Source organism: Ostrinia furnacalis, unplaced genomic scaffold, assembly GCF_004193835.3.
Source record: "Ostrinia furnacalis isolate ACB-3 unplaced genomic scaffold, ASM419383v2 OfSCF0767, whole genome shotgun sequence".
Lineage (NCBI taxonomy): Eukaryota > Metazoa > Arthropoda > Insecta > Lepidoptera > Crambidae > Ostrinia > Ostrinia furnacalis.
In genome coordinates, this window is record NW_021131006.1 from 502,202 (window position 1) to 513,624 (window position 11,423).

The window sequence follows — 11,423 nt, forward strand, 5'->3', positions numbered from 1 at the left end:
AAATTACAGCACCGACATCGCACAAAGTAACAACAAAGGTAACTTTGTTAATTTTCGATATTACAATGAACTTGGATAAGCCTTTATAAAATAACATTTTCATTTCTCAGGTACAAGGGAAATGACTTTATTTATCAAATGGCACCACAACTTGATTGTAACATCCAGCTATTTTTCTAGAAAGTTTGTAGCGAACGCTCTCGAGGAAAAATGGGCCCGTTGGGGCCAATGTACAAATGTTCCCATCTGACGGCCAAAGCCGTTTTTGCATAGATAGCGGTGAAAAACGTTTGAAAACGCCAAGCTTATCTATGAGCTAGTGAAACACTAGTTCAGTGCTCACGGACAGAGCGTGTCTCTCGTAAATCACTGGGCCGAACGATGTAACTGTATACACAACGAGCTAGTACGTGAGTGCTCGCCTATTAAGCTACGTGCCCATCTGAGATCAAAGGCCCCAGGGCACTTCCGTATTTATTTGCTCGGTTTTTCACGAGCCCTATTAATTTCAGTAACTGCGCGGCTTTTTCTACGCACGTCAGTTAGGTAGTTTGGGCAGAACATATCAAGGATTGTGATCCCATGGGTTTGAGGGCGCGCATCTAAGCAAAAATAAATTGTTTTACTACGTGCGTGTTCCTACAAAAAATATTACGCAACTCCAATTTTTGTAATTATTTATTAAGCCTGGATGTTTTGGTTAGTACAAGGTTTTTAATTGTAATAAAAAATTATCATGTCATCGAAGATAAACTCAAAAAGAAAAAAAAACCCTATGGGCGAAGTTATTTTAAAATTCAATTCTATTTCCATCAAAAGAAGGATAATATCGCACCCTTCCTGGAATAAGTACGCAAGTGAAAAATGCCAACTTTTCAGGAGCGTAAAAAAACTGTCCTAAAAATTTATTACCATTATTAAAAATATGTGTTATACATCAAAAGATATCTTAAAATGTCTGTGAGGGGCCTATGTATTTATATTTAAAATACACTTAATAGGTTTTGAGAAAAACATAAAAAAGAGCGTTGCGTANTTTTTACCCACTACCCATCTCTATTTGGGACACAATCACAAATAAAAACAATATTTAGAGTAATTCATTGTCTGTCTATAGTAGGCTTTCGCTTTAGAACGATTGATTAAATTTTGATTTTTACCATTAAGTATGTGGAACGTCTTGCCCGCGTGTCATCGTGCCTTTTGCCCGCGGGCAAGAATATCGTGTAATTTTTGGTATGTATAGCCTGANTCTATCCCTATTACAACGTTTGCAATGATCGTTTGAACTAAGCCTCTCCGAGCGCGCCATTCAACGCTTCGTTAACAACGAAACTGAAAATGGCTCTAGATTTGTAATTTTGATAAAGACAAGTTAGATTTATCCTCTATGTTGTAACTCGTCTCACTTGAAACTTGAAAATGGCACAAATAAAGTCGGCCACGACGTGTACCTATTGCCAATATCAAAAAATAAGAAGAAAAATATTTATGACGTCTATCAATGGAACTATAGTTCCAAAATACTGGACTGTCCTGTCGATGACATTGACAGTGGGGCGCCACCGTCAATACTGGATCGCTGGTTCATATTTTTGCCATGTTGGAAACCATATAGTTGAACGATGGTAGCGCCCCCCTGTCATTGAGTTTGGTGGGACAGTTCAGCGTGGGTCATCTATATACACAGATATGGATACAAGTTAGATTTATCCTCTATGTTGTAACTCGTCTCACTTGAAACTTGAAAATGGCACAAATAAAGTCGGCCACGACGTGTACCTATTGCCAATATCAAAAAATAAGAAGAAAAATATTTATGACGTCTATCAATGGAACTATACACAGATATGGATATAGATGACCCACGCTGAACTGTCCCACCAAACTCAATGACAGGGGGGCGCTACCATCGTTCAACTATATGGTTTCCAACATGGCAAAAATATGAACCAGCGATCCAGTATTGACGGTGGCGCCCCACTGTCAATGTCATCGACAGGACAGTCCAGTATTTTGGAACTATAGATGANACAAACTACTTAAAGGTAAACAGAAAGACCAAGGTTTGGTAATACAGGGTGGCCCAGAAGAAAATTCACTTTTGAAAATTCAAGGAAACGAAAACTGTACATTTTTATAGAACTTTAACTATTGCAATTTATAGAAAATTTAATGAAATGACATTGGGAACTTTTTGCCCCACTTTTCGAAAAGTAGCGGACACAAACGAAACCTATCACAGATGATACATACTAATATCCAATGAATTTCCGTGCTATTTTTTACTCTCTCTTATATGGGAATATTGAGAAAATGAAGTTTTAATATTTTATTTTATTTTACATTTAGGTAACATTTTTGACGACCTCCGTGGCGGAGAGGCGCACACACCGGTTTTCAGGCCAATCCTGAGGTCCCGGGTTCGATTCCCGGCCGGGACAATATAGAAAACGATCTTTTCACATTGTCTCTGGTTTGGGTGTGTTGTGGTTCGTCGTTCCCGATTTCCATAACACAAATGCCTTAGCTACTTATTTTGGGTTGGAGTAATATATGAGATCTTGTCTAATATTAATTTAAGTATTTATAATATTTTATTTATTTATATTATTTTATTTATATTTTTTATTCATTTATATTATTTTATTTACTTTTATTGGTTACTCTGTAATGCCAAACAACATAACATGTAAAAATATCAAATCATTTTAGACAAATATATTTTCAACTTAGACTCGTCATATCTCAGAATTCCCATATCTCACAACATAGCGCTTTAAGTGAATATACCGACAAGTATAAAGCTTTGAAATAAAATACGTTTCATCTTTGTCCGCCGTGGGGCATTTTCTCATATTAAAGTTCCCAATGTCCTTTATTTTTAAATATACCTTTATTAAATTACATCGCCCAGGAGATTTCCTTGACGCTTACAACATTCGATCAACATACATCAAAATCTTGGAATGCGTTCGTCAGAATCACTTCGAAACATATTTTCAATTTTTTGCCGAATGCTCAGCTTCTGTTGCTGCATGGTTGTTGGATTATAAAAGTATACTCTATTCTTAATGTAACACCACAAAAAATAGTTTTCTGGAGTGAGATCAGGGCTTCCTGGTAGCCAGGAGATGTCACCCCTGCCTGAAATTATTTTTTTGTGGGAACATGTCTCTTACCATCTAAATGCTCTCAGTTGAAGTGTGACACGCAGCCTTAGATTAATTAATCTTAGCACGCAGCCCTATCTTGATGAAACCAAGTGCTCCGGTCATAACCTTGCGAATCTTGCAGCTTTGAAATCAAAAAGCTTTTCAGCCTACCAGTATAGCGCTCTCAAAAATTAATCATCCTTTCAATGCAACAAACCAATTAGGCAGGGGTGAAATCTCACTACCTCTAAGAAGCGCTAATCTCATTCCAGCAGACTTCTTTTTGTGGGGTTACCTTATGAGCTACTGCCTCTAAGAAGCGGTAATCTCATTCCAGCAGACTTCTTATTGTGGGGTTACCTTATGAGCAGAGTAAAGGTACTCTAATAATCCAAAAACTCTGCAGCATTCATCCATCCTGCATCCATTTTGAGGTAACTCTAGGGGCTCCTGCACACGACGTCGCCACCGCGCCGCCGCCGCGCCGTCGCTGCGCCGCTACACTGTTCATACGCACCGAGTAAAACCGCCGCCGCGCCGCCACCGCGCCGTCAAAGCATAATTTCGCGCGCGGCGCGGCGGCGGCGCGGCAGCGGTGTTCACGCGGCGCGTATAAACAATGCAAAACGCGGCGACGCCGCGAAGGCGCGGGTGCGGCGCGGCGGCGGCGCGGTAGCGGCGTCGTGTGCAAGAGCGCTTACGAAAGTTTTCCAAAATTTTGATGTATGTTGACCGAATGTTGTAAACGTCAAGGGAATCATATAATATGTATGTACGATAAAATTTATAAAAGAAAGTAAATTTCAAAATAAATTGCACTAAATTTCCTTTAAATTGCAATAGCTAAAGTTCTACAAAAAACGATATTGGAATATTTTAAAATTCATGATCACATAAGTACCTAAGTATATATTACAGTGCGTTTATTAATCGTTTATTTATATGTATATGGATTGTGTATACGTATAAAATTGTAATTTTTTTTCCTGAAAAAAAAAATTAGCTAAATTTGCCGCCCCTCTAAATCTGCCGCCCTAGGCACTGGCCTACTTGGCCTATTGGTAAATCCGCCACTGGGTATCATCTATCATCCTTCATTCTATCATTTAATTAACCCAAGTCCCATCCTTCTTGGTCTCATTTTGTAACTCATAGAGGAATTATCCTCTATGTTGTAACTCGTCTCACTTGAAACTTGAAAATGGCACAAATAAAGTCGGCCACGACGTGTATTGCCAATATCAAAAAAGAAGAAAAATATTTATGACGTCTATCAATGTCAGTTAACTGACACTTTATATACGTCAATTGTTCTGTCAAAACTGTCAACTGTCAATGTCATCTTACCTATCATCTGTCTGTGTGCTGTGTACGACGGTCGTAAAATTGGTTTTCCACGCTTTTAGTAAAATTAAGGCTAGTTATTTAATAAAATAAATGGTGATTTTATTTTGAAACACAATGTGGGACAACGCTATTGAATATTTGAAGGATCCACTACTAGTAGTGAAGGTGCAAAACTTTTTCGGAGTGATATACAAAAGTACTCGACAGAGCAATGAATCATCCGAAGTGTTACATTCCGATAGGAAAGAGTTCTTGACCGAAGAGTTTGACTTAAAGCAGCACAAGCGGATTCCTAGTAACATATCAAGTAGTTCGCAATCGTCCCAGTCGTCGTATGATACGGATGTGTCCCAGGAGAGTGGGAAAGGAGAGGTGGTGTGTACGATAAACAACAGGTTTTGGTATTACCTGTTCGTGGTGGGTACGGCGCTTGGGGACGAAATATTCTACGCGACGTTCATCCCCTTCTGGTTCTGGAACATAGATGGCGCTGTCGGCAGGAGAGTGGTCCTGGTGTGGACCGTTGTGATGTACATAGGTAAGTATAGTAGTAAATATTGGCCCAAATATGCTCTTAATCTCAACTAGAAACTATATTATTAATATACTCTCTACTAAACTAAATATCCAGTAGCCTTTAGTTTATTTTTTTTTATTTTTCTTCATAGAAAATTCTATTTCTGAATAGGTTTTATCTACACCTTTTTATTAAGATCAAGAGTGATACTCATTTTATTAATTGCTTTACAGGTCAAGGAATCAAGGATATTGTCCGCTGGCCACGGCCTGGATATCCCGTTAAAAAGTTGCAAGAGAAATGGGCGATAGAGTATGGTATGCCTTCGACACATGCTATGGTTGGGGTGTCGATACCATTCTCAGTGTTATTCTATACGATGGATAGATACCAGTATCCCGTGCACTGGGGCACAGTAATTGCTGTCTCGTGGTGCACCCTGATTTGTGTGAGCAGAGTTTATCTTGGAATGCATAGTGTTTTGGTAAGTTGGTGAATATGCTTAATTATTCATATCATTTACGTGGTCTTTAGTTACATTTTGTATGAGAACATCATTGTATTTTAATTAGTAGAGTTTACCTTCAACGATAATGTTAGATGTTAGCATATTGTGTAACTTTCTTAACAACATATCATCAAAATTACTTATCAATGATCATGTTTTGGTTAATGTTGCCATAAAGCTAAGATAAGAAGTTGATCTCCAAAGAATAATTTTATTATTAATTAATTGTTTATAAATCAACAATTAAGGTGAATCTGAACTTGAAACTGTATGTTTTAATTTTAAAGAGAATAATAACATATTTTGTAAAGCCACAAAATTTTAAATTCCAGGACATAGCTGCCGGTCTATTCCTGTCGACGAGTCTTCTGGCTGTGCTAATCCCACTCGTGGACTGGTTGGACGGAGTTCTGCTCTCAAGCTACTGGGCTCCAGTTGTTGTTATTGCTCTGTCTATACTTGTGATAGTATTCTACCCTAATGCAGACAAGTGGACCCCTACAAGGTAATTATAATTAATTATTTAATTGATCAGGTAAGTAGGTAGCGCTTGTCAAATGGACATATGGACGTATTCTAAAAGCATCACCGGTGCTTGGTATAGAACTCACAGAATACCAGTATGAAGTTTGGTCCTCAGATATGAGTATGTATAGACTAGAGATGAGACGTATTTACTAGAACAGATCCACACACTAGGTATTTTACAGTACTAGGCGGCACCTATTCCATTTTAACCCTTAAGTAACATCCTTATTTTTAGTTACACTTTGAACACCCTGGGGTAAAAAAATACCCCAAACGGAAATTGAAAAATTTTAAGTCAATATTTAAAATCAATTTAATTTGTGAATAACAATATATTAATGGACTCACTAAATTATACTATTGCTTTAAAAGAACATCTATCTAGCATAAAGAAACATCTTAAATCAATCATAACAAAAAACAAAGAATTGTTCATTGGCAACTAATAGTATCCACAATGGTCTTCTAGAAAAATCTTAGGAAGGTATTGTGGGAACCAAAAATTTACACTAATCGGACATTGAATAGATGTTTTATACATATTTTAAACACAAAATGAAATAAATCGAAAATTTCTGGCTTTATAATAAAGGAAAATAAAAAAACTTATTTTTTCTAAAATTATGATTTTTTTTTATTTTATTCCTAATTATTTTTTCAAAACACATCAGACACGCTGAATTATTACGTAATTATCACTTTTGAGCTTTATTTCTGTGTCGAATTTATGAACGCTGTGTTCTGAGGGGATGCCTTCAAAGTTCGAAAAGTATCATGTAAATCAAGCTCTATTTATTTCTGTGCATTCTCGATACAACGTGCTACTTAATCGTCATATAAATTTTTACTCATTTCGTTTACATATTGTAAAAACCTATTAATAACATGTTAGGTGATGATAAATTAAAGCATGCGTAACTAACACCCTGGGGTAAATTTCCACCCCAACTACCTGTACGAGCCAAACGGATGATTTTTTTCACATCCCGTGTCTACGAGCTTAAGGCGCACACTCTGCATTGAGAATACACAAAACGACATTGCACTAGCTTCGGTAGAAAAAAAGATATGTCAATTTTTATGCGCCTGGGGTAAAAAATTACCCCACGGTGTTACTTAAGGGTTAAAAAATACTTGATCCACCTAGTATTTTATAAATTACACGATTTCCGACCCTACCCTGAAAGTAATAGAGGTTATTATTGCGTAATCCGTAGTCGTGTATTACGCGCACCTAGTATTTCTCGCTAAGCTTATGTGGGAACGTAGAGATTCACTCCGTCTCTGTCTAACCAAACAAATATGAGCGCGACGAAGCAAACGCACACAAACGTAGTCAAACCATATTCATGTAAATAAGAAAAAAGTATGTAAATATTTTTATGAAATTGATATCTTTTAAATACGCCAACTTTTAAGTTGACAGTCCAAAGCCTGTTGAAGTATGAAGGGAGGAATTATATTATTGTTCAATTTCAAATTGCATTATTCATACTACGGTTGTATCTTTTCAAAGAAAATTATATTTTAAAGTCATAATACTTGGATTAGTCCGCACTAGTCGCGTCAAGTATGCTAAATTACTACGTACTAGGTGGAACAGGTATTTGGATCGAGTATTAATAAATACTCGGAATAGGTGCACCTAGTATCAAATTTACCTAGTATAACCCATCTCTAGTATAGACATATTCATATCTGAGGACCAAACCTCCCTATACCACCATTTTGGAAACCACTATACCCAAAGTTGTCTGGGTTACAACTCATCTAATACAAGTTCCCAAACTCGGGAATGGGAAATTTCGCCCGCTGCCCAGCGGTTGGATCGGTAGGGTGGTGTATCGTTCTACAAGCAGGGCCCATTCAATGTTCGCTCCCGACCCACCACTGGTTCGCGACCCATAGTTTGGGAAACCCTGGTCTATACTGTTCTTATCTTTAGTATAGTATTTGTAAAGAGACAACATTAATTTTTATCATACAATTTGAATAATAAGATTTTTACACATGATACTATGACTCATTTAGATTAAGATAAGGTAAGTCTAAAACTGCGTAGATTATTAGATAATAATTTATTTATTTAGATGACTTGATACATTGGACTCTATCCATTCCTCTCTCACCAAGGAATATTTCATTATCCTCCTAAGACCCCGCGTACATAATTTTGCACAAAATTAAATACCTCTGTCAGTCACAGCTTTGTAATGAGGGCTATCGTTTTTATACTTAACAGTTGGCACCCCTTGCGATTGACAGTACCTTACTCTACAGTGGCGCCATCTTGATGAGTACAAATACGATAGTCCTCCTACCACTTTCGCGCTCACCAGTTGGCGCCACTGTCTTCGCTACTAGCAAGTGACAGGACCTTACTCTACAGTGGCGCCAACTGGTGAGTGCTAAAACGATAGCCCTCATTAAGTTTTAGTCGTAACTGACCACTGTGCAATTTTTTGTTCATATTATTTAAGTCTTCTATTGTTTTTTCGAATCTTGCCGCGCTATATTGCCTATGGCATCAATGTCGCCAACCAAAAAAAGGTAAAAACTGTCAAAACCAGCTGTGACGAACGAGGAAAATGCCACTTTGTCGCGGCCTCGTGCTAGAAGAAAGTCTCTGGGTCTGACAGCAATAAACTAATTTGTGCATAATTTGGTCTTGACGAGTACCATGTTATTTCAAGTCTGGGTCTTAGGAGGTTATAAGAATTCTTATTTGTCTTTGTTCTACCCCTGATCGATACCTATATCGCCATATAGACATCTAGAATGTCCTGATTAGACGGCGCCGTAGTTTCTTATCACATTGTTTAGACATACAGATTGATTCAAGCCTGGGGAATGTCGTACAGACTGATTTTTCCATCACTTGCGTTCAGTTTCGCAATTTTAACTATCTTAGGTCACTGAAAATAGGAGTTGTCCTATTTTCCCCAGTCGCCACCCCACACTGGCTCATCGTATAGTCCATTGGTAGATTGTCTATTGTCGGCCGTTTGGTGTAGTGGTTCAGAACGGACTACTATGTCGAGAGGTCCCGGTTCGATTCCCGGCCGGGCAGAAATTGAAATGATGAATTTTATTCTGTGACGGGTCTGGGTGTTTTCTATGTATAATATGTATGTATTAACAAAAAAAAAGTATTTAAGTATGTTTATATCCGTTGTCTAGTACCCATACATAGTACAAGCTATGCTTAGTTTGCGACTAGAAGGCGCAGTGTAAATGTCCAAGGATATTTATTTATTTATAGTAGACCACGTGGCGCGGATTTTTTAAGGAATTATGTCATTTATAAAAAAAAATATCAAATAGTATAACGCTCGTATTCACAAACCAACCGGCTTTTACCCGTGGTCCCCCCAACATGTCCCCCTGGTGGGTCCACGGGTAATTTTTTTTACCCGTTGTCCCACTATTCTGAACAGTGTTTGCCAGTGGGTCTACGGGTAATTTATTTTAACCATGGTCCCACCGCACTAAGTGGCAAACATTGCAAGTCACCTAGGTATCTATAATATTATAAAAAAAACTATAATTAATTATAGAAAATAATTATAGGTATGTACGGCGCCATAGATTTATAAGACTTAATTCCTAAGTTCATGTTTATTTGAGAATAAAGGATACATCGAAATTAATAATTGCAAGAACATTTTTTATAATATCTTCACATCACACATGTGCCTTGGTTTAACCGCTCTAAAATCTTTTTTATCTCATCAGGGGCGACACAACGATGATAGTGAGCGTGTGTGCGGGCATCCTCGTCGGATCATGGACCAACTACCAGCTCGGAAACATGCACGCCAGCAACCTCTCACCCCCCTACGAGATCATCTGGCCCTCCATCGAGATGTTGGGATGCACCATCCTCCGAACCATACTGGGATTCTGCGGAGTCCTAGCAACCAGAGCGATCGGCAAGTCTTTCTCGTACGCATTCATCTGTGCCCTCTTAGGCAAGGACAAAAACGAACTGCGCAACTCCGAGAACAGCTTAGACAACAAAAACAAAATCATCGTCGAGTTGTGCTACAAATATTTCACTTACGGAATGATAGGGTTCAACACGACATACGTTTTCCCTAATGTGTTCGATTTGCTGAAAATCAATAGGCCTACTTATTATACTGAAATTTAAATGTTTCGGTTGTGGAGTTCGAAATTTTCACTGCCCGGGGCTTCGCTCGCGTGGGTTTAGCCTTGTAAAGTATCTCGCAACATTCCAGTTAAGTAGAATATGCTGGGAGGTAGTTTAGTGGAATAGTACCTATTCAGAGTGAAATTCAGTGCCTGGTGTAACCACCTACTGCTAACGATATTTTTTGTTCAAAGAAATTTAAAGCGATCATTGAAGTTTTCCTAAGATACAGAAACGAAATCTTTCAGTTTTCACTATTAAATAAAAGCTTGTCTAGATTAGTATGGTGCGATATCAGAGGTTTGATAGTGAAAATGTTATGGAAGATTTCATTAGGCGTAGTACCTAATCACCTTCAAAAATGTCTATAGTGATAAAATAGTGGTGTGTAAAATGTTATTAGACAATTATATCGAGAGAGATTATTCATTATTTTTTCATAATTATGCACAAATAAAACATACTTAGTGGAAATTTCGCACGCAGCATTTTACACTGTGTAGCGAATACGTGTAATTTATGTAATGAGTTAAAATTTAGCATTGTATAACTGTAGCCAATCGTCGGAAAACCTTGAATATTGATGGTTTACGATCAATGGTAGAATGCGGAATTCCTAAAATAGAATATTCCAAATTAGATGTGGATACTTCAAAATAAACGCCATCTCGTTTCCGCAGTCTTTTCAAGTTATGACACGCGGTGATAATATAAAATGGTTTTTTTTTTTCATTTATGAATAGGCTCGTGAGCGAGACATCTATGTAAATTAGTTTTGTATTATCGTTTTATTTATTTAACATTTATATTTTAGACGTAAATGTTTTTTAAATTTCTACAAAATGCGAATAAATTTATACACATTAGCACAACTGATACAATAAATTGTCGTTCATTGATTCTAGAGATTGCGCCACTATCAATATTTACGGTGAGGCATTGGGTAGCTAATCGAAATATTTTAATTGTATTTGAATATGGTTTCACTTGGCAGACAAATAAGTGGGTGTGTGTTGTGCCTTTAAGGTGCATTGTTATTTTTTGTTATCAAACTGTCAGCCCCTCTAGACAAAGCAACACTAGTGACAGTTTTAATTTTGAAATCGCTTCACGTAGAGAAGTATTTTTATTCAAAAACGCCGCGCCGGGGCGAAACGATTTCGGAATTACAACTGTCACTTTGTCTAGGGGCAGGCGTAGGTTCGTGTTCGTTCA

General features: G+C 37.5%; 1 protein-coding gene across 1 annotated transcript; it reads left to right on the forward strand.

Moving 5' to 3' along the window:
* The first annotated feature begins 4,616 nt into the window (after positions 1-4,616).
* On the forward strand, positions 4,617-10,466 carry LOC114349966 (sphingosine-1-phosphate phosphatase 1). Its single transcript, XM_028300573.1, has 4 exons — positions 4,617-5,040; positions 5,253-5,503; positions 5,860-6,032; positions 9,791-10,466. Exons 1-4 carry the CDS (start codon positions 4,617-4,619, stop codon positions 10,206-10,208), a joined length of 1,266 nt encoding a protein of 421 aa, XP_028156374.1. The 3' UTR covers positions 10,209-10,466.
* Positions 10,467-11,423: the final 957 nt, after the last annotated feature.

Excerpts from the sequence above, each read along its gene's own strand:
- LOC114349966 (XM_028300573.1), top strand. The coding sequence starts at position 4,617 with ATGTGGGACAACGCTATTGAATATTTGAAGGATCCACTACTAGTAGTG. Across the intron at positions 5,504-5,859 it reads TTGGAATGCATAGTGTTTTG|GACATAGCTGCCGGTCTATT; the intron begins GTAAGTTGGTGA and ends TTTAAATTCCAG. Across the intron at positions 6,033-9,790 it reads GACAAGTGGACCCCTACAAG|GGGCGACACAACGATGATAG; the intron begins GTAATTATAATT and ends TTATCTCATCAG.